The sequence below is a fragment of the Rousettus aegyptiacus genome, unplaced genomic scaffold (genome assembly GCF_014176215.1).
Source record: "Rousettus aegyptiacus isolate mRouAeg1 unplaced genomic scaffold, mRouAeg1.p scaffold_m13_p_6, whole genome shotgun sequence".
Classification (NCBI taxonomy): domain Eukaryota; kingdom Metazoa; phylum Chordata; class Mammalia; order Chiroptera; family Pteropodidae; genus Rousettus; species Rousettus aegyptiacus.
This window is the reverse complement of record NW_023416309.1, coordinates 100,934,273-100,957,304: the sequence shown is the minus strand read 5'-3', so window position 1 is coordinate 100,957,304 and position 23,032 is coordinate 100,934,273. Positions and strand designations below refer to the sequence as shown.

Sequence of the window (23,032 nt, the reverse complement as noted above, 5' to 3'; positions counted from 1 at the left end):
CAACGGTGCGGCCCGTCAGGCACTGCGGTAGGCGCCTTAGGGGCTGGCAGGACCCTGACCCCAAGATGGCAGCGCCCAGTGAAGTGGACGCGGCTTCCTCCGGCGAAGGCGATGGCGGGGGCAGCGGCTTTGGATCGTGGCTGGACGAACGGTTGGAGGCGCTGGGAGTGGACCGGGCCGTTTACGGCGCATACATCCTGGGAGTTCTGCAGGAGGAGGAGGAAGAAGAGAAGCTGGATGCTCTACAGGGTATCCTCTCTGCTTTCCTGGTAAGAAACCCGAACTCACTCCTATAGCCTGTTGCCAGCCCCTGTCAGTACTTTGTAACCCCTTACCGGATGTCCCAGAGGATTAGTCGTCGCTCCTGGGAAAAGAATACTCTTCTGAGCTATGGGCCGCGGCAGAAGGGTATTGCTCCCTATCTAGGGTTTTGGGAAGCCAGAAGGTTGCAGGTGCATAAAAAGGAATGGCTTTCCCTTATTACTGGGAACAAGGCCCTCTTGGATGCTTGTGGGTGAGTATACTTCCGAAGGCATTGAAATGTCTAACGAGAGTTTTATCATAAACGTCTAACGACCAATTTCATTCCCATCCTTTGACATTGTTCAGAAGGGGGAATAAAGTGCACTGGGATGTCTGTGCCTTTTAAAAGGCAGTACCCAGGGCTGTCCCATGACAAAAGCTTGTAGGAAGTAGCTTCTCTTTTCCTAGTTTGGAGGTAGAAGTTCAAAAAAGGTAAACTTGCGGTAGAGGAGTTTTCATGCCGAGGCAGAACTGAAGCAACATTGTGCTTTATCCTTTATAGTATTTAGAAATGCAGTAATCGTTGTGTGCGTGGGGGCGGGAGTGGGGAGTAGGTGTGGGAATAAGAGAGACCAGAGTTTTAAAGAAGAGAGATGAACTTTGGACTTTTTCTTAAAGGCAGATTCAAGAATTCAAAAATGTATTCTTTAAGCCGTGTCACCAAATTGTCCACCTTTCCTGATCATTTCTGCTGCCTTCTATCTTCACTAACATGTGGTGAAAGGGTAGTTTATTGATTGGGCACATGGTTGCAATATAACACTAGTGCAGCTGTCCCAAGACTTCCTGGCAAGGGGACCCCTTTTAGTCCCAGAGACTGCTATGGTGAGATTGACCTATATTTGGGAAAGCTTTGACACAGCTTGCGATGCAGCTCATAACTTAAGTGGAAATGCAACACAGTGGATTAAATTATTTTCTTGGATCCTGACATCACCACTTGTAGGGGAAAGAGCAGGAGGTAAGTAATTTAGGTTAGTTTTTATTTCCAGCTGGGAGATTTCTAAGAACTCTGTGAAGAAGTTGAGGTAACTTGGATATGCACTGGTACCAGCTCCTCGATGTGTTTTTTTTCATGCTGTCGTTATTTGGAGCTGTATATCTACTGATAAAGGCAGGCAGGTATGATTTTGCCTTAGATTATAATAGTCTCTTGGCATGAAAGTAATAAACCTTGGAGAATACCGAGTTGAGCATATTGGCCAAGAAAGATTTCACAGATGAGGGTTTTGACACAGGCAACAGGTTTCTGCCCCAAAAGAATGAGGAAGACTTCCCTGAGTTGGTGGGAATCCTTTCCCCTGGAGCTTGGCAGAGTGGAGTGGGTGCTCTTGACCTAACAGGTGTGGATTCTAGGACTCACACACAGGATTACTTATGTGTTTGGAGCCTCAGAAGAGAAACATACTCTTCTGTGGCTCCCAAACCGTCCCCTTGATTTCTTCTCATCTCTAGCAGGGAGAGGTGTGCCTTCTGCATAGGCTTTGTTCAGGTTGAGGGCTCTCTTAGGAATTAATTGGTATCCTTTTTCAACTAGGAAGAAGATTCCCTCCTTAACATCTGCAAGGAGATTGTGGAACGATGGTCAGAAACTCAGAGTGTTGTCACCAAAGTGAAAAAAGAAGGTAGAGTTGGAGTTTTGATGTCTAACCTCCAGTGCCTTTTCCAACAACCTTTATAGCTGTCAGGGAGAGAGTTTTTAGTTTTCCCTGTTGATATTCATTTTCCCTAAGATAATTTAAACTGGCAAACACCCAGCAGCCTACTTTAACTTCTTAACTGAATATTGGTTTCCTTTTCCCTTTTTCTACTTTTCCACTTCGGCTGACCACAATTATCTTCACTGTGGTTTTTCTTTTTCCTTTTTCATCCTCTTTCCACTGCTCCTTGGAGGTCTGCATTACAGATATGGGTGGGAGTCAACTATATTTTCCCACCTCCTACCTTTTTCATATTCTCATTTCATAATACAAATTATGATTGGCCTTTTGCTTTATTTAGCTGAAGCCTTCACCCTTTAAAATGGAAGAGGAGTGAACATACCATCAGGATACAGAAAACTCAAATCATGAAAGCCAAACTTTAATAGAATGTATTCTAAACTATTTATACTGGTAGTTCTCAGTTTTGACTATACATTAGAATCACTGATATACTTTTAAAAATGCCAGTGTCTGGGCCACACTGTAGACCAATTATATAAACATCTTTGGGGTTGGGACCCAGGTATTCATATTTTTTTAAAAGCAACCCCTAGGATGACTTTAATGTGCAGCCAAGCACAAGAACCACTATTTGATACCATTGCCTTCTTTCTTGGAGAATGGAGAACTTAATAGTTGATTTTCTTTAAAATAATGTAAGATTTCACCTGGTGTAATTATCAACATGGAAGGGACCAGCTTATTTTGATTCTAGATTCTTTCTTAGGTTTCTGGGTCGAGAGGAGAGAAAGTTCCATGTGCGGAGGCTTAATTTCCTACAGTTCTAATGCAGTGCTTTTCAACCCCCCTTCCCTTTTTTTTTTTTTTTTTTCTTTTTAAAGCATCAGAACTTCAGTATGTAAAACAAGGAAAAGCAGGGCTGCCCTGGTTGAAGACATACAAGACCTAAAGCCTGGCCTGCATGGCCTTTCCTTGCCTTTTTCATTGGCTCTCGAGGCACCTCCTTTGAACCCCAGGGCTCTAAGGAGTCAGCAGATGCCATTGCCTTTATTTCAAGCTCTGCTCGGTTGGACTAGTGGTTTGGTGAGCTTGTTTTTTCTCAAATACAACCTTGTTGTCCCTCCTTCCCCTTCCACCACCTCCCAGATGAGGTACAGGCCATTGCCACCTTAATTGAAAAACAGGCACAGATTGTGGTGAAGCCCAGGATGGTGTCAGAAGAGGAGAAACAGAGAAAAGCTGCCCTCCTGGCCCAGTATGCTGATGTGACAGATGAAGAGGAATATCCTTTTCAGAGTCTCGGCACCATCTCGAGGCTCAAGCTGGAAGCATTTGCTGGTTTGTAGTGAGCTGTGGAAGGTTGCCATTCCCCCTCCATAGCTTAATGTTCTCCTCTAGAGTGGCAGCGATCTGTGGCCCTTCATGGGTGTAAGGAATGATGCTGGAATAGTTAATACTGGACTTACATTTTTCAACACATAATCAGAATGTTCTTAAAAACTTAAGTGTAAAACAATGCCTTAGTAATGGACCATTAATTATAAGTGAGACTGGACTCCCAGGAAACACCAGAATAAATCTGGAATTTGAGTTGGGTCTGTGTAAAAAGAAAAGTGTCGCCAGTAGGAACGGGTTTGGTTTCCTGTGACTTTGAGGTTTGTTTAGGAAATGCTTAGTTTACTGAACTCACTTGAATAGAATGGACATCATATCAGAAGTGTCAGCTCTCTCATCACTAGTTTAGGAAAGAATTCTTAGGCTCTTTTGGGCCAAGTTCTCTTCTGGTTTTTCCTCATGATTTTTCTTGCCAAGGTTGGCAGAGTGATGGTTGCTATTACAAAATCTCATTTCTCAAGCTAGAAAAGATTGCTGGGCTCTAACTCACAGAGTTTCTGATTTAGTAGGTCAAGTGAAGCCTAAGAATGTGCATTTCTAACAGGGAGTTCTGGGAACCACATTTTGAGAAGCACTGTTTTAGAGGTCATCTCACCATCTCCTGGCTTTTAGGTAATGTGCCAGTCCACCTAAACCAGCCGAAGTTTACTTTCAGCCTCCATGAGGTAAGGATCTTACAGAAGCTCTGAACAATCTTCCCCAAGTTGAGACTTCTAAAAATGACTCTCCTGGGTTTATTACCACGCCCCTGACACATGTTTGTCCTACCTATCAGTTTATTGAATGTTTTCAGATGTTGGGTTGGGATGTGCTAACCTTTGTTTTCCATCTGACTTTCCTTAACATCACTTACTGAAGCAGATGAGAAGGATGATTCAGGTGCCACCACAGTGAACACTGACAAATGTATCCTTCTCTGTGTCCCATGTGTTTCTCCATAGGATCCTCTTGAGGATGTTATTTTGCTGTCATTGCTGGGGGCGCCCTTTATCTCCAGGAACTCAGGTCAGGCCAGTATTGTAAGCCCCATTTTTAAGACAGACCTAAACGGTCAATTTAGCAAGAACTTTCCCCAAAGAAAACATGTTAACATATAATGTGAAGGGTTTAGCTTAGAGGAAGGATTTCTAAGGGGAAATAAGAATCTATACTCTGTGTGTATAGTACTAGGTTTCCCAGTACTGTGTAAGCAATTAAAATAATATTGATGTTTTGGTCTTTGTCCTCAAAAACCTTATAATTTGTTAGAAAGAGAACGCAAACACCAAATATTTTTAAGCTAAAACTATGGACAGATCGAAACATGTGCTAAGTAAAGTCGCTTATGAGAAGCTCCCTAGAAAAAGTGGATTTAGAAATCCACCTTCATAAAAGTGAGAGTATAGTAGATTATCAGAGGTGAGGTGGGGCAGTTATTTTAGGGAGACATTTATTTTTAAAGCACTGAAGCAAAAATAAGTTATATTTTAAGAATGGAAAGGAACTTGTCTGATAGTAACTGGTTATGTTTTTAAAGTTATAAGAAACGAGGGTAAAGTTTTTGGCTGAGTATTTTCTAACTGGCTAAACATATCTTTTATAAATTCACAGGTTGTGATTATTAGAACATGGTTTTCACTTGTTTTGGTGGTCTAGGGAAAAAAAATGATATAGTTCAATAAAGTTAAACAACTTATTTTACTTTCAAGCATTTTAACCGTACCAATTACATTAAAATTTGCCACTTATATTAATATTCATTAACTAAAACTAGCTTAGATACTCCAACAATATTCTGCCATTGAATGGTATAAATACTTATTCTAGAATGAAATTTGATTTTCATAAATATTTATATTTAGATAAGTCTAAATGAGATTTTTATCCTGAGGGTTAATTTTAAACTTTTGTAATGGTAGTTTTATGATTTTTCATTAGACCAGAAATAAACATAAGGATTTTTTTTTTAACTAGGAATAGATAGAGAGTACTCAAGACTCAGTATGTAGAAAGAGGACAGCACAAGGAAAGAGAGCAGTAGCTGGAACCTGTGTGGTCTCTACTCAGATCCCTTAACTCACTGTAGCTCTGTTTCGAAACACCAATGTGGAGGATGTCCTCAATGCCCGAAAACTGGAGCGAGACTCACTTCGGGATGAGTCCCAAAGGAAGAAGGAACAGGACAAGCTGCAGAGGGAGAGGGACAAACTAGCCAAGCAGGAGCGCAAGGAAAAGGAAAAGAAAAGGACACAAAGAGGGGAGCGGAAGCGATAACCTTGGTCCATTCTGTTCTTTCTCTTCATGAACTGATCCAAGGGAGAACTGGTTGTGCACATATGTATTTAAGAAAAATGAGAGAACATTGCAGAATGGTTTCCCAAGGCATTTATGCATTTGTTTACATGGTCAAAAGGAAAATCAGAAACACTTCTAATTACATAATGTGCCATGTCGCTATGGTGTGGGTAATCAAATTATTGTAGTAGATGTGTGTTCCAAAGATCTGGAATGGGGGCCGCCTTTCTATTTTAGTATTGAAGTCCTGCACTCCTTTTGGCCACTTTCAAAAGTCTTCCCTCACCTTGGATAAACAGCAGGAATATTCGGAAAACTGACAGTTATGGTTTTTATCTTGAAGGAGAATCATGGCCATTCCTTCCCTGAGATGAAATGTAGGAATGTAAATTGCTTCAGAAGTAATATTCACCCCTAAATGTATTGTTTTGTGGCTGAAATAGAAAGTTAATGAAGAGACTTACCTGGGTCCAGAGTTTATGTCACATGGCAACAGACTAGGAAAATGAGAAATTATTTGATGGATGTTCTAGATTTGAGAATGTTTTTTAAAAAAAGTTCAGCCTATGAGAGGAAAAGAAATATCTTTATTTTTCCTCACCTAGGTTGTGATTTTAGGAAGGATGTGTAAGTATTGTGTGCAAGGATATTATTGTTAGCTAGATTCATTTTTTGTAATCATGAATCCTCAATTGCTAGTAGAGAGTTTAATCTTGATTTACCCTCAAACAAATGAGTTGAAAGACCTGATAATTACGGGTTTAGAGAAACTGGAGGAACCTCCCTCTTTAAGAAACACTGGAAAGCTCTGCTAACACAAAGATATTTAATAGTGTGCATAGTAGGTGCTCAACAGATTAACTGAGTGGGAAGATTGCTTGGGAGGGTCAAAAGTGAGGAGGAACTGTCCGTTTCTACTTTAATTTTAAATAAGGCCTTTCCTTCAGACAGCAGACTGTCAAGAAGCCTGAAGAGAGCGATTTTTCTGACAAGACAAAGTAGACATTTTTATACCAGGGGGTCAGCAAATTACTGCCTGCAGTATGTTTTTTATGGTGTAAACTATCAGTGAATTTTACATTTTTAGAGGGTTGTTAAAGAAAGAATGTGACAGAGATCTTATGTGGCTTGTAAAGCCTAAAATACTATCTGGCCCTTTAAATTTTGCTGACCTGTTTTATTTCATTAACTAAGAGATTAACACAAAATTTTACCTTTGTGCAGAAGGTAAAAAGCACGGTTAAGAAAAAGATGTGTTACCTCTATACACTGCAATAACCGTGGCACTGCAAAAATTAAAAAAAAATAACCACCTTTTTAAAACAATAAACTTTATTTAAATCAGTGTCTTCTGATTTATTATAATGCTTTTCAGCTACCCATGAAAATGAATTGTCTGGATAGTTGCTTAGCAATGTGTTGAACTTTACTTTCTGCTTTGTTTTGATTAGCTCTAATAATCTTGTCTACTAGAACATTTTCCTGAAATCTATAAATTCTCTGCCTTAGTTTTCCTTTCCGTGAGGTTGGGTATTATTAGATCATAAAGATGACCTTGTTTTTTGCAACATAAGTAAATTGGCTTTGAAGTCCTTTGAAGGACCTTTGGAGTCTTAGTCCTTTATATAGCAGTAGCAGTAGACTGTGGCTCCAGATTGTGTATGAGAGCGCCTATTTTTAGTAACCACTTATTTTGGATTTTTGGTTTGTGTTCACCTTGATTTGGGTCTCTGAAGCAGAGTCAGGTTATATCCATGGACCCTTGAAAGGCACTTGTTTTAGTCTGCTATAAAAGTAGTCAATTCTTTCTTCTGGGACTCTATTATTATTTGTTACCACAGTTTAGTGTACACTTGAATTAATGTTTAAACAGAAAAAAGCATTAAGCTCAGGCTTTGAATAAGGTTATTCACTTAACTCAAGAGCTAATAAATCCTTTATATCTAAAATGTTCAATATTGCAAAGGGCAAATTTTAAACAACCTTATCATCTATGGTATGACTGACACTTCAGCCAAATTTGGGATTTCAGTCATTACATTCCCAATCCTCTTAAACTTTATAGTATCGATTATTTAAGTGGGAAAGGCATTGAAATAATTCAAGGTAACTTCAATCATCAGATTCTTTTGGATTAGAAATGATGGGAGTATCAGTTTATCAGGTTGACTACAAATCTTGTGTGATGTTAATTTTGTTTTCATATGTAATTCAGAAATAATAGTACATAAGAACTATCCATTAGAGGGGTATACCATACATAGAAAGGAACAACCAATTTGAGAATTATCTACAGGGCGATGCAATTAACAAAATTTCAAAGAACTTTTGTGTTTGATGTTAGTGGACCAGTGTTTCCTTTTTGACCACTCTCATGTAAAAGCTTTCCCAGAATTTTTATCTTGGTTTGCCCGGATTAGCATAAAGGCAGAGCAAAAATTTCATCTTTGAAGGAGGTAAGGTTAGATCTAAAGATATCTGAATGGCAATGGTTTATTACTTATGTGGTAATAGTAATGAAATTGAAAACTTAGCACCAGTGCTTATTAGTTAAATGAAACTGGTTTTCTGACATAAGTGACTCTTAAGGTAAGAAGCTAATACAGAAGTAAAAAATTGAAACCAAATATTTTCAACAAAGTAATTTATTTTTTTTCCTGAGAGACTAAATTTAGTACAATATTTGTTTTCATAACATCCAACATGTCTTATGTCAAACTTAACCACTTTCTATGCAGCGACTGTGGTGGAGTGATCTATTTTATTTGACTACCTACCGTCAATGTAATTCATTTGGGTAGTTTAAAGCATATCAGTGATCAAAATGTTTCTCCCTACAGTTACTCCTGCATTCTCAATCAGTTTCTTCCGCACATCATCTAAAGAAAATTTATGTGGTGTGATTACACTCTTTTTTTTTAAATACCAGGATTTCTAAAACTAGGTAAAACACCAACATTTAAAACATCAGTGTTTCTAGTTAAGGATAGTTCAATTAAATTTCATCAGTACATTATATTATAATTTAACTCATGCTAGAAATGTTAAAACCCAAGATCTTCTGAGTCACATAATACCAACATTTCATATTAATGAATAAATTACTTGGGTTCCATACAAAGATATTAAGTGATGAGAAACAGAAAAAGCCAAGCTTTCTAGAGCTCTTTTTAAAAAATACAGAAGCAAACTAATGAATACAACTACACAAAATATACACTAACCAATTGCAAACTAAACTAGTTAAAGATTAACCTTAAAAAATACATTTTAGAACTTCGTGATACCCTCAGAAAAGGCAGCAAACTTAAGGGTATTAAAACAATAGTCATTATTTTAGTTACTGTGCATCAAGTCTAAAAGATTCAGATAAAGGAAATGTTTTGATTAATTTAAATACTTTAAAACTGTATGTAATAATTGATAGTATAATTAAATTTTAAGAATATACACAAATGATTTGAGCAGGTTTTATATTCAGTAACTTGCATGGTTTTTACACTGGCACTTTTATCACTAATTTAGGAGAATCAGATGCATTTCCCTCCACATACTTAGGCAATAAGATTTCAAATTTATAAATATGGTAGTATTTTAAATATTAAAATTTTACATGAATACTGGGTTATCTTTGTTTTCCTTTGTTTCCTAGGTATTATCCAGTTTTGCAAGGAAAACACTTTTATATCACAATCAAAACTTGTCTTGGTTACTAGACTGTAGCCATAATTGGGTTACAGTCATTTAGATTCATTATTTGGAATTACACTTACTAAGGCAGACCTACATGAAACTTATCTTCTAGAAGAATTTCACATTTGCATTTACCTGCACTGCAGAACGGGTTTAAGCAATATTTTAGCTGTTAGGAAATATTTACTTAAACTTATCTTTGACTACTTGGAACTCCTACAGTAGTCAACTTGACTTCTGAGTTCACTTTATATCTGATTCATTCCAAATATAAGATTTTTAAATAGAAGTTAGACTTCATTAAGGTATTAACTTTAAATCTGAAAGAAAATTAATGTACTGAAATATTCAAGTTTGACGAGTTCATTAAAATTTTTTAGTATGTCTTGATACATTTACTTATCAGCTTTTTATTCTTCTTCCTACTGGCATTTCCTTAATGTTTGTTTGCGTCACCTCTCTGGTTCATTGGATTGCTACTACTTATGCTTTCATGGACTTTATCTTCACAGTTTACTATATCTTGTAAAGCCTTTTCCACATCTGTTTGGCCAGCTGTACTGGCTGTTTTTGGCAAGGTCATCTGCAGTGCACACCACAGGGTAGTGCGTGCTTTCCGGGTAGCCACACACATCTCTTTAATTGCTGAAGCAAGGGCAAAAACATCTGTAAAAGAAACATTCAGAGCAGTTCACATTAGATACCATTTAACCCTTTTCCCCTTTTGAAAAAGTGCAGCTTGCTGCCAGCTTTAATTTAAGTAACCCTTAACTCTTAAAGCCCAATGGTATGCTACTAAATGATCAAACATTTTTATAAAAGGATGGGTACTGATGACCTAACCAAGTACTTAATATTTAAAAAGTTGATACTTAATTTCTGACTTGTATGACTATGCTTTGAGTAGAACAGACTTTGACAGAGTTATTAAAATTAAATTGATATTTTGTTAGTTAGATCAAGGTACTTTCGGAGTAGGTTATATGGGTATCACTTACCAATTTATTCTTTAGATAAGTGTAAATTTTAGAACGCCAACCTTTTAACCTTAGAATCTGATTTTATTAACATTCAAAGTATGTCACGGCCTTATCAAAATAATATGCATTAATATTTATACCTCTATCATCTTGGCATCTAGGAACACCCTGCCTTTGCCTATTTGAAGCATTAACAATTTCATCCTTTCTACGTGACTGTACAATGTGAATGGACTCCAAGTGTCTATCAAGAGCAGTAGAGATATTGGCATGAAGGGGAGAGCTTCGAAGACGTTCCATTTTGCCTAGTAAAGTCACAACCTAAAAGGAAAACAAAGATGGAGTCAGTCTTTCGTACCTGTTTGTATATGTTAAATCTAAAAGCTTTCAGATAGTCAATTAATGGAAATAAGCAACAATGAAAAAAGTCAATCATTCCTATGTCATTAACATAAGTGCAAATGTAAGATTGGACAGTTTTTGGCAAAGAATAGCCTGCAAAACAGAATGTTATTAGGTATTATAATCTAAAGGAAAGAAAATTAAGCCAAAAGGGAAAAGTCCTAGACTGATTAATCCTGACCTCAGCAAGTCCTTTCTGAATCTCCAATGTTCTCTTTTTGGAAATCAGAAATATTCAGGTAATAATACTGACCTAGTGGTTTTTAAGGAATTCATAATCCAGAAAATACTGATTTAAATTTATGTTGAAATAAATTCTATAATTATTAGAACTGCTAAGAAAAATTATGAAGTCTTTCAATCTTCTGATTAATTAAGCTTTAAGAAGGGCACTGATAGATTAGTAAGGGGTGTGTGTTTCATAGTTGTATATACCTAATGTTTCAAATTTTAACCTCGGGAAGTGTAAGAAAAGAACTTTTTGAGTAATCGCCTTGAGAACGAAATTATTTAAAATTCACATAAGTGCTTAGTGTTCAGTGATTGGAGAGAGTAGAAAAATACCTCTCAAGAGGCTAAGCACCCAAATGAATGCCTCTGCCCTCACACTCATGTCAAGTTTCTTTGGATTAAATATATGCCAGTTCAGGCCCTGAAGAAAACAAATGTGTACAGGTATTAAATATTTTGCTCCCAACTGCACAACCAGCTAGATCCTTGAAGGGAAAACAAAATACAAAAGGAAAACACATTAATAAGACAATCGTTTTGAATAAGTGCTAAGTGTAAAGAAAGAAATTTGCACTGGTGATTTTTGATAAAAAGATTTTTTTCAGAATTCTACAAAACTTGCAAACTAGAAAGTAGTACATCTGAAAATATTTTTTGCCTTCTGTGAATTACTGATCTAATGCTGCTAAATATAAATAAAATAAAATTATTATAACAGCTACAAACATAACTTTCTAAATTAATGTTAACACATAACCAAAGATGGTAAAAATATATTTCTTAACATCCAGTTTGCAATCCTTTGATTTTTTTTTGCTGAGAAATGTATTACTAAGAAAAAGAAATTTAAATTTGGAACAGTTTTAAGAAAAAATAATACAACACTGAAATTTTTATTAACATAAAATCTGGCTACAACCCATGTCAGGATCTGACTATAAATTTCATTGTACATATTTACGAATTTGATAAAAGAATCTCAACTGACCAAGGCTGAAAGCTAGGTAAAATCAATCTTTTCCATTGAAGTAGTTCACATCTATATTTTAAAGACAGCATGGAAAAAGTAAGGAATTGATGTTCAATTAAATAGACTATGTTATATTGATTTTCCTAATTCATAAAATGGCCTTTATTCAATCACAGAAACAACCTGTTTCGCTGCATGCTTTTCCTCAGGAATTTTCATCAAATTTTATTTATAAAACCAACTTTTTAAGAGAGGAAGAAGGTCAAAAAAGAAAAATTTATTATAGTTGATTAGAAAATTCTGAAATTATAAAAGAATAGGAATAATCATTCATTAAACTGGTAAGTGTATAGGTATGCATAATTTCATAAAAGCCTTGTTTTGGAAAATAGTATATTACTTCAAATCAAATATAATACACTGCTGTACATGTTTGTTGAATAACTCAAATGAAATATGGTAACTCCCTGTTAATTTACCATCTTGTATAATACCAGCACAACTTGCTCATCAAGCTAGAAAATAAATGTTTGTGACTAAGAAATGGAACTTTCTCTAAAAATAATAATTAAAATGGTTTCGCTTAAAAAAAAATCTGTTGAGGATTAGCTCCACTACAAATTTGGGTTTGAAGAGGAACCATTTAAGTTACTAAACTGACTTTTTATAATGATTGAGGCTATTTTCAGTTCCCTAAATATTAATCATAGTTTTAGGACCAAACATGGAAAATAATATATTTCAGAGAGTTACAGATAAATATGATTTTAAAGTCCTTCAAAACTCTTAACTTGCTGAAATGTTTTAAAATTTTATCGAGCAATTTAAAAATCTACTGTTGGAAGTTTCTACAGCTTACCCTGGCTTGTTCTCGAAGTTCATCCACAATTAATCGATCAACTCTAGATGGGTTGGAAGTCAGCCTTGGAATCGGAGTATTGTTAGTACTGGATACTTTTTTCCCTGGGTAATTCTTGGCAAGGGCCAATTCAGTCTGTAAAAAATTATATAATTTTTAGATGCTGAATTTTCCAAATATGATTTAATTGTGAATTATATTTCTCATAGGCCTAAGCAATAAATTGAAAATTATTCCTTTAAATAAAAATTGTTTTAGTATCAAAAGACAGCAAATAAAAACTACAGTGCCACAGTGTTTTGTCATACTTAGTAAAAATAAAACACCTGAACACTCCAACAGTTTAGTACTTTAAAAATTCAAAGAAATTAACTTTTAACCCATTAAAGAAAAAGTCTATTTCATAGGCAAAATAAACATTACATAAGTAACAATTTTTTTAAACCCAAGCTTTTTAGTCTAAGTCACCTAATTAATTCTTTATAATCATGGACTTAAATGTTTCCCATCAAAGAATTCAGCTTAGAAATAAGACAAATATTCCAACTACACTAATGTAAACAAAATAAAGATAGGCACAGGAACATATTGAGTTACTCCTAAATGGATAGATTTGTGTTACCTTTTTTCTCTCCTTTTCTAATGCTCTCCATTGTTCATAGCACTCCTCTAGACGAATGTGAAGTTCACTAGCTGGTCCACTACGGGTTTTAATTGGTCTTTGAAATCCAAAAGTTGGCACGAAACCAGAAAAGGAATTATCACCATACATCATATCGTTAAAATAAGGGTATAAATGGCTTAAGTCATCATAAGAAAACAAATCATAGGAATCCAACAGTGGAACAACTGAATGGCCAAATGGGTGGGCGGATCTTAAGGGAAACCCATTTGAACCAAGTTGCTGAAAACTCTGATTATGCCTTAAATCTCCCATCATATAATTATTAGAAAAGCATGACGCCTGTGTACGATTCACACGGCTATTAATATTGTTATCTCCACTTCCCTGTCTGTGGCCATTAAAATGACCCTGTGCCTCCAACAGATCTTGGTATGTATTTTGCGATAAGCCATCTAAATGCTTTGGACCTTCCTCAGGATCATAATGTCCACTCTGGGGCTTAGCTTGAAAATTATGTTTTACATTTTCAATGATCCCATACTGCTGAGCTGAATAGTTTTCACAAAATCCATTTGGCTGCTTTATTTTTTTATCGGTAACTGATTCAAAGAGATTTTCTTCCGCAGTCTTTGTCAGTCCTTCCATATGATTGACAGATTGAATTCTTTCTGCACCATTATAATTGAAATCAAGATTAGAAAATGCTGAAGGGTTTTCTTGGCAATACTTCTGAAATAAATTGCTATTTGGAGTTAAATTTGTGGATAATTGGGGAAAATCTGAAGAATGGTTAGAACCTTTTGAAGCTGCACTTAAATGACTATTTAATTTCATCAAGTTACCTTGATTTCGATAAGGAATGAGAGTATTATTTTTTGTCTGGACAGTCATCCAAGTTGGTCTATTTAAGTTGATTCCTCCTGAAGATGTTGAGTTTGATAATAAATTCACTGATTTAAAATATTCAGAATTTGAGGGGTCAGGTTTAGCAAACTGCTTTTCTGTGACGTTAGCAAAATCATTATTAGCTGGACAAGCTGTGTGAGGTTTTAGTCCATATTCTGATTTTAAACCAAAATCAGCAGTGAATGCTGCTTCCTTTGCAAACTGTTTTTCTGTCAGGTGTGGTGTAGTTTTTGGAAATGTGAAATTCTGCTGGTCAGGTAGTGTCTCCTCCATTTTTTTCTGATTTGCTGGTTTAACCTGAAACAGCTTTGTGTAGGTGTCAGCTTCTACATTTGGTGTTTCAGGTGTGCCATTGGCTAATTTTTTACTATCTTGGACAAGAAAATTCGAACACTTATTAAGCTTAGCCTTATTAGGATGAGCATATTCTGGGTATCTGCAATAATCTGCATTTTCATTGTATCTATTAAATTGGGAAAGAAACATCTCTGCCCTTTTTTGCTGTAATGGTGCTTCAAGACTCTTAACACACATTTTCTCCCTTCCATAAGGGTAAGTATCAACTCCTGATTCTTTCATGATGTCAGACAGGCCAGCTTGTGGTGTAAAACAGTTTTTGATAAATGGATATTCTTGGAATGTTGTCTTAGCTGTATCATTTGTCTGAATATTGTAACAGTTAGAATGATCACTTCGTAAAGGGTACATCCATTGTTCTTCGAGGTCTAAACCAGTAAATCCATGATAAAGTTCATCTATTTTTTGTTGTGGTGTGAGATTACTATTATGCAGGTATTGCTTTTCCACAGCAGACATAGATTCACCACTATAAAAAGCTTGCTGAGAGATGGCTGTATCTATTGGCCTTTTGGTTTCTGTTAAGAGGTCATGGTGATCTGCAAATCTGCTTGTGTTCATTGGCCAAACTGACTTTAAATTGGAGGAGCAGGTCCTAGAACAAGTAAATATATTTAATTACAACTTAGGCTTTTAAAGACTTTATATGTCCTCAATGGAGAAAGTAGGAAAGGTTTTCAAAAATATTTATCTTGCCCCACCTCACCATTCTCTAATCCTTTTCAACTTTGCCTTGTAAGCTACCATTACATCCACATAATTATCTGTCACTTGAAATGTGCTGTATACTATATAAACAAGTATTTAACCTTAATATGTTTTTACTATACTTTCCCAAGAGGTATGAACTAAGGCCTGAGGCTGATGACTACATGGTCTTACATAAAATTTTTATCTTTAGTAAGCAGAAAACAAATTTTTCCTTTAATTAGGTTATTACAGTATTGTTGACCACAAATGAAAGAATGATGTATTTTGCTGAAACTATTATTGAAATTAAAATATTTTAATTGGTTACATGTATGCTGCCTACTTCCCTATTTATGAAATAGGACATTTGGGTAATATGGCTTTCATACCCCAATAAAACAATTAAAACATATTTAAAAGATTTTTACCAAATGAATAAAATCCATACGGATTTCTAGAAAGCAGCAATGGTAGTTTTATTCTTTGAGATATATGTACAAAAGCTCCTTGGAATTTATACTCTTTAAACCAAACTTTAGCTCATGAACTCAAGGGAAATAGCTCTGAATTATATAAGAATAATTTTCCAAATCAAAGTTCTTAGTAGCAAATTAAACCTTAGACTGAAACTTTACATTGTATGGCAAGGACCTCAGCAACATCATGTCTCCTAAACAAATATTTGAATTAAGATGATCTTTTATTAAGTAAATATAAAGGTTAATAGGGTAATCTAGTATATTTGACTTTAAAGGGTTACTATACACTATATAGCTTATATAATATACTAACCCATCAGCAAAATACGGCTGTGACTTATCTTGTTCTTCCAAAATGTTAGACACAAGTCCATATAAGTCTGTTTCACTGCCATAGTCATTCCTTTCTGTTTGAATCCTAAAAATAAATGATTACATGTAAATTGTTTTACTCACACACTGATATACAATATATTGATTTCTATTTCCAGACTTATTCTACCATTATTTTTCTATAAAATATTTGGACTGAATCTACACAATCATTTCAAATAGGGAACAAGAATTCAAGAATAATTTCAACTTTAGCATACTGCCTATGCTAGATAAATATTTCTCCTTCATTTCATAGTCTATGCCTAGTTCACAATGTATGCGTACCTCTTTTTCTCTCCAAAACACATGCTATTCATTTTTGGAGACCAAAATATAAATCTGTGACCCATGATTCTTGGTACTTTGGCTGCTCCTTAAAGCATGTCCGGTTCTATTATACATCATTCCATCAACAGTTCCTCAGTTTTTTTAATTTTGTGACTTGAAAACCACATGAACCTGTTGCTCTATTTTTGTCTCTTTACACTAAACGTTGGATTAAAAAGTGAAATGTGATATGGTCATCCTAGATACCACAGCAGTATTACAGTTGTTCCTTAAAGGTAACACATTTGGGGCTATCCCTAAATCCTTGCCAATGAGGTGACTGGAGTTCCATATGCCTGAAATTCTACCTGGTGACTAACACTGTCTAAGTAATACAAAATGTAAAAACCACAAGGAGACGCAAAATTGGTGCCTTTTTATCTCCTATAGATTTGGGATAATTTGTTCCTAGAAGTAGCATGCTATTTAAAATTTTATCTTCTTATTGTCTTATATTTTATTTATAATCTCTCATAGAATTAAGACATTTTAGAAAAAAAAATACTTTATATTTGCATAACAAACATTTTATTGATCTTCATAACATAGGAAAAGCCAAGTATTAGTAATCACTCAGCCATTGAATGATCATTAGATATTAAGAAACTTGTATTTTCCAAGGGTATATGACTTGCCAAACTATACTTGCTAAACAAATGGTCTGCCTACAAGTCTAATGCTTTTTCCACTAGATGATGTTATTTCACAAATGTTCAATATAAAGTTTTTCTGTATAATAATGTATTAGTATATATCTAGAAATATATTCAACATAATATTTACTAAACTATTGATAGCTGTTATTGGAAGATAGGGAGGCACTGTTAAGATGGACTTCTGCTTTCCTTTGTATATGTCAGTAAAGTCTTAATTTTTCAATGAACACATATCATCTTAAAAAATATTTTTGTTTTTTATAGGATTATATATTAGTCTAATAAAATCACTTATTTTATAGTGTATTGAAAATCTTAAAATTTCGACAATTTTAAAAGATTTAAAAAATAATTATTTCCTGCTTAAAGATGTATAAGCCTCTATCGACTGCTCCCCTATATATAATTACATATAATTTTAAAAAGGTAGCTATCACTCCCTTAGGTTTCTCTTTGCAATAGCTATCGTAATATCCTATCCTTCCTCTTTTCAACCTCATTATATTTGTAGTGCCTGGCAAGTTGTCGTCATCGTCGTCATCATCATCATCATTGTAAGATCTATAAAAGCAGGGGTAGTATTTATCATGTTAATGCTAATATCCCCAGAGGAGAGAATCTGATATAGAGTAGGCCCTTACTATTTGTGGAATTGAATAGAAAAATAATTAAAAGTCTCATATGTTTGATAAAAACCTGTTTATTATGTACTTGTGAAAGAAAACTACTGAAAATTTAGAATTGGATGAAAAAAGATTTAAAAACTAATTCATTTATATATCTTTCAAAAGGGGAACTTAGGGTTTACTCATTAAGGGTTGCCTTTAATGAATAAGTAATAAGCTAAAAATTATATATATAACTGCGCAGAATTGGGTTTCCTAAAACTCTGTAAATATAAAATTATAATGCCATAACATAAAAAATTAAAAACATGAAAAAAGTGCTGAAATAGAGATCAAAGAGCTAATACAACTGAGTTCCCATGTAATCCAACTTAAAAACACTTCAGTTAGCCTGAGAAATATAATTTATTAATTTACCTGTTCTTTACATTGACCTGGGAATTACAGGGCTGCTTAACATCATCTCCGTAAGTAGACCATGGTGCATAGAAAAGTGAAGAATCTACAGAACTTGAATATTCTGTTAATGAAGAAAGTGGAGTATAGGTCTGCCTTAAGTCAACATTGTCTTCATTCTGAAAATTTAAAGAAATGTTTGTATATCAGACACATCAAAACTACATTTATTATAGAATATTAGTGACATAATAAGAAATAAGAGAAAATAACACATGCTTCAGAGTTGAGAGACAAAATCAAATCTAGACTTAGCCACTTAAGTTTACTTTATACTAGGGGCTGGTAAATTTTTTTTGTAAAGGGCCAGATAATACATATTTTAAGGTTTACTGGCTGTTTAAGGTCTCTTTTGAAACTCTTCACCTCCACTGTTGTAACACCAAAGTAACCATAAACAGTATGTAAACAAATGGACATGACTGTATTCCAATAAAATTTTGTTTACAAAAACAGGCTCTTGGCAAATCTAGCCCCTGGAGCATACTTGTTGCTTATTCCTAGTATAAAACACAATTATTGCAATTTTAATTTTTTGAACAGATGAGCATAATGTGGACACTAGCACATTAATTTTAATAAATCATTTACAAAACTCAGTCCTAATGCCCCCAATTTGTTAAACAACAAAAAAGTTAACGCATATTTTCATACAGAATTTCAAAGAAGTTCCATATACCTTATTTTATTCAGTCAACCTTGTGACATAGGTATTCTATTTTAAAAATGAGAAAACTGAGGCTACAAGTTACTGAGCCAATAGGTAACAAAATTAAAACCCAAACTCAAGGCCTTCTTACTCCTACTCTAGGATCTTTTAAAACAGTATCCTTAATTTTCAGTCTCATTTCTATTTCCAAGAGATTGTAAAAATAAGATGATATAGAAATGTTTTGATCTTGTCAGAACTTTTAAAAATGTTACTACAACCATTAGAAGAAAAATACCAGTTCATTTTTCTTTTTGTTGTGAACGTTTCTATAATGAACTTTGAGTAAATAAGGTAAAAAGTTTGACTTTTAAGATTTTAATGTCTTATTTAAAATTCTGCCTCCTTTCAAAAAGGATTGAGATGCAGTGAAAATAATTCAAAAATACTTAAAATAGTATGAATTTAATAAACAACAAAAAAGATTAAACTTTAGATTATTTTATTCTAGAAAATGCTTCTTTAAAGAAGACTGAAAGTACAGGTTCACTATTTTTGACCTAATACATGTAATAACTGTAAATATCCACACATAACAGTAGAAATGATATTTTCTTATAAATACAGAAGAGATATAAGCTGGCTAAAAAAAAATTCTAATTAGGCTTTTATTATCTTAATTAAAATTTACATAGAGTATATTTAGATCACAGTAGCCCCAAATTTTCGTTCTTATCCATAATCAAAAAACATTTTAAACATACGACACTGAGTTTATATCAATATAAAATTAATACCTTCCAATTATCCATCTTCGATACCCTCAAATATTTTATGACCATCTGGTTATCATGACTTTAAAACTTACGCATTTTAATTTTCTTGTTTATAGCTAATGTCTGAGGCTGGGGAAACTGAGGCACAGAAGAAATTTTGCTAACAGTGCCACTTAAAACTACCTTTCCAAATGTTAGTAACTTAGAAAGGCTTTTATCTTTAAAACTTTTCGTAATTTTATTCTTTTAGTTCTTAAGTATTTATCATAGGCCCACCTTAACTCTTTTAGGTGTGAAGTGTCCAAAGTGACATAAATAACTGTTCATTTTTTTAAAATAGTTGCTTAAACAAAAGGAGCATTTTCAGATTAAAATACTTTTAAAAGATTAGTTTAAATTTCATATTCTGTGGTGGATTCAAACATAATTATAAATATCTGGATCCTTTTCAATTAAAACATTTGTGGAAATTAAATATGCAAACGTTGGGGTTGGCATATTAATTTAGGTAACTGCAAAATGTATCACTTATATCCTTGATATACTTAAAATAACTGAAATTAACTTGAAGTAAATTTTAGTAGCAATGTTAACATTATAGAGAGCAGTGGAATGCTAGTCTTGGCAGTGAAAACACCTGGATTTCACCTGGGCTCTTGTCACTTAGGGCACAAATCAAGCTCTCTGAGCCTCAGTTTCTCAGTCTGCACAGTGGGTACAATACAAGATTGTAGTGTAGATCAAATAATTTATTTCAGGATAGTGTTATAATTCAATGTATAACAATATCAATATTGATGTCCTGGTTAAATAATTTCAAATGAAAATGACTAACATTACTAAGACTAATTTAATATGACTAACAAAATTAAGTGTATGTATTAAGTAAGGTAAAAGGTAGCATGAAATGTAAGACATTGTTAAAGCCAGAAAATAAAAGAGTGACAAAAATTTCAATTATGAGAAGTATGTTCGTATAGACTTAAATGCTTGAAGGAAAAAATATTTTTAAGGTCTTACTAAGCAAATAGGAATTTTCTTACATATCTGACATCATGTGATGCTGAGAACAAGATGAAAACAAGAATCAGTGAACAACCTTATTCCTTGTTTTAAAGCGAAGTATGTATTCTATAAACTCAGTATTTAAAATGTTCACAGCTTTCTGGTCCTAAATTTGGAGCAATTTAAACACCTATGCGAGTCGCTCGGGTAAATGGATCTGATTCAGAATAAATCCTCTAACACAGGGGAGAGTTGACTACTGCACCTGCGATTTGTAGCAATCATAGAAGGAAGTGGAGCCGGTCAACATCACGCTATTGAACACATCCGTTAATCTGCTGGCGTCGGCACTTAGGTTCCAGCAGCGATTCGCACCTCCACGGAACGCTACCTTGGGCTGCACCAACAGGAATAAGAAACCAGAGCGAGACATGAGGAAGAGCGAAGCCACAACTAAAACGGCTGTTCACGTCGACTGTTCGCCTGACTATTCGGAATCCCCGCGGAGGGCACTAACTTTGGGTCCGCGCTTGCGTCCCAGGATTCCCTCCCCGCTCTCCGGCAGTCTGCAGATCCTCCCCGAGGCGCCGCCCCCGGCCTCCGGGATAGGCCTACGCCGCAGGCTACAGCCTCAGCGCCGCCGCGGCCCGACGTGGAGGGAGGCGCGGGCGGCAGCTGGGGTGTCGCGACCCCACCACAGCCCCGGCCGTCGATACATTCAGCCCGCACCGCGAACCTCCTGCCCCGGCCTGTCGCCCCGCCCCTCCGCCCGTCCGGGCGGCGCGGCCCGGGAGCCCCGTCGAGTCTCCTCACCCGCGACCTGCCCTCTCCTGCCCGGCCGCTGGCTCCTCAGAGGACAGCGTCTACGGACGCGCCCACTCCTTAGCCTCTCCTCACCGTCGCCATCCTTCAAGACCGGCCACCACCCCAGACCCTGACCGTCCCCACCGGTTACCTCAAGTCCCTCCCTTATGCCTGGGGGGAGGTGAGGGGGCGGCCAAGGGTCTCCGCCTCTCACCTCCATGAGGCCCCCCCAGCCCCTCTGGGACTAGGTACAGTTCCTGGGGCACGGGAACGAGGGGGGCGTCGAGGCCCGGCTCCCTCAGCCCGTACCCCGCCGCTGCTGCCGCCGCCGCCACCGCCCCGGGCGCTGCCTGGAGCGGGTCTGTGTGTGGGGGGGTCAGAGCAGGGAAAGAAGGGCGGGGGAGAGAGGCCGTTACATTGCCAACCCCGGCACGCGACCTGGCAGGGCCCCGCCCCGCCCCGCCCCCTCCTGTGAGGCCCGCCTCCCGTTTCGCACCCCCTCATTGGCCCGCTGCCCAGCCAATGGGCAACCGCCTCCAGGGCCTGTTACCCTCTAGAGACAAGGCCAAGAAGGGTCGGTTAGCAGCCCTCGCTCTCCCGCAGCTTCTGAGCCTTTCCCGCTCAAAGTAAACGTGTTCGGGATTGGTCCGGACTGGCAAGCACCAGCCCGCTGATTGGCTAACAGGGCAGCCTGGGGGCGGGGCGTAGAGGGAGGGGAAGGAGCACGGGCCTACCGGGTGAGAGAAGTGATGGAGGTGATCGGAAGATTTGAGAAATCACTCAGCAACTGGCTAAACCTATTCTCTGCGCACGTTGTGCCAACATTTCATTTTTGTTCCTATGGCTCCCCCACCTCCCAGAATCCTTTGAAACTACCCAGAGAATAATAAGCCTGTGCTGGTTTTCAGAGACTAAGGAATCCCTTATGGCTTTGGGTGGTCTTGGGAGACTTCCTTTCTAGGGAGAGCCACCCTCTGTTCTAGCCTGAGCCACCTAGGCTAGAGTCTAGGTGAAGGTATTTTGGTGTTAATGTAACTCTTGAACAAAGTTCACTTTGATCAGTTGGCATTCCTTTTTGGGGATGCAGTATCTCAGAGAAATGCAAGTTGTTAGCCCCGGACACTGCTAAAATATTTTGTTTGCATTAAAATATAGAGGATACTAAAAGTAAATGCAGTAAGCACCTTTAAGGTGTTTATATTTAAAAGGAAACGAGAAGCACTCACTTAAGTGGAAGATGCTCTTCTACTTGCGCCTGCAAGTAGAAATGCGTTAGGGGGACAAGTTTCATTGGCCCTTATTGTTCTGATGGTTATTTTGAAGCTCTACTCAGTTTTGAGGTGATGTGGCTATATCAATTACATTTCTTTACCTATATCTCCCTTAAAGTTGCTGACAGGGAGCTCATTTTCCCTCTTTGCACGGAGAACTCACTGTTCTCTCGCTCTCCCTCTCTCACTCTTTCTCAGTACCAAGAAAAATTTGGAAAACTATGAATCTTCTTATGCATTGTTATGAGATATACATAAG

General features: G+C 36.4%; 2 protein-coding genes across 11 annotated transcripts; one reads left to right on the top strand and one right to left on the bottom strand.

Moving 5' to 3' along the window:
• The first annotated feature begins 17 nt into the window (after window positions 1–17).
• CCDC43 (coiled-coil domain containing 43) lies at window positions 18–6,983 on the top strand. 8 transcript variants are annotated; one of them, XM_036222646.1, is made up of 6 exons: window positions 19–269; window positions 1,841–1,928; window positions 3,114–3,305; window positions 3,975–4,027; window positions 4,304–4,367; window positions 5,316–5,391. In XM_036222646.1, the coding sequence occupies exons 1-6, from the start codon at window positions 66–68 to the stop codon at window positions 5,348–5,350; spliced, it is 636 nt and encodes a 211-aa protein (XP_036078539.1). In that variant the 5' UTR covers window positions 19–65; the 3' UTR covers window positions 5,351–5,391. The 8 variants fall into 8 exon arrangements, 6 of the variants coding, with proteins under 6 accessions (XP_036078538.1, XP_036078539.1, XP_036078541.1 ...); XM_036222648.1 differs by lacking the exons at window positions 4,304–4,367; window positions 5,316–5,391 and adding exons at window positions 4,224–4,268; window positions 5,428–5,564 and having other exon boundaries at window positions 22–269; XM_036222647.1 differs by lacking the exons at window positions 4,304–4,367; window positions 5,316–5,391 and adding exons at window positions 4,221–4,268; window positions 5,428–5,564 and having other exon boundaries at window positions 22–269.
• A 1,288-nt stretch (window positions 6,984–8,271) lies between these two features.
• MEIOC (meiosis specific with coiled-coil domain) lies at window positions 8,272–22,068 on the bottom strand. Of its 3 annotated transcripts, none has more exons than XM_036222644.1 (8): window positions 22,053–22,068; window positions 20,964–21,095; window positions 18,230–18,387; window positions 16,142–16,246; window positions 13,394–15,254; window positions 12,772–12,906; window positions 10,450–10,630; window positions 8,272–9,995 (listed from the first exon to the last, which is right to left on the bottom strand). In XM_036222644.1, the coding sequence occupies exons 2-8, from the start codon at window positions 21,006–21,008 to the stop codon at window positions 9,766–9,768; spliced, it is 2,715 nt and encodes a 904-aa protein (XP_036078537.1). In that variant the 5' UTR covers window positions 21,009–21,095; window positions 22,053–22,068; the 3' UTR covers window positions 8,272–9,765. The 3 variants fall into 3 exon arrangements, with proteins under 3 accessions (XP_036078537.1, XP_015995240.2, XP_015995241.2); XM_016139754.2 differs by lacking the exon at window positions 22,053–22,068 and adding an exon at window positions 21,654–21,908; XM_016139755.2 differs by lacking the exon at window positions 22,053–22,068 and adding an exon at window positions 21,717–21,908.
• Between the last annotated feature and the right edge of the window lie 964 nt (window positions 22,069–23,032).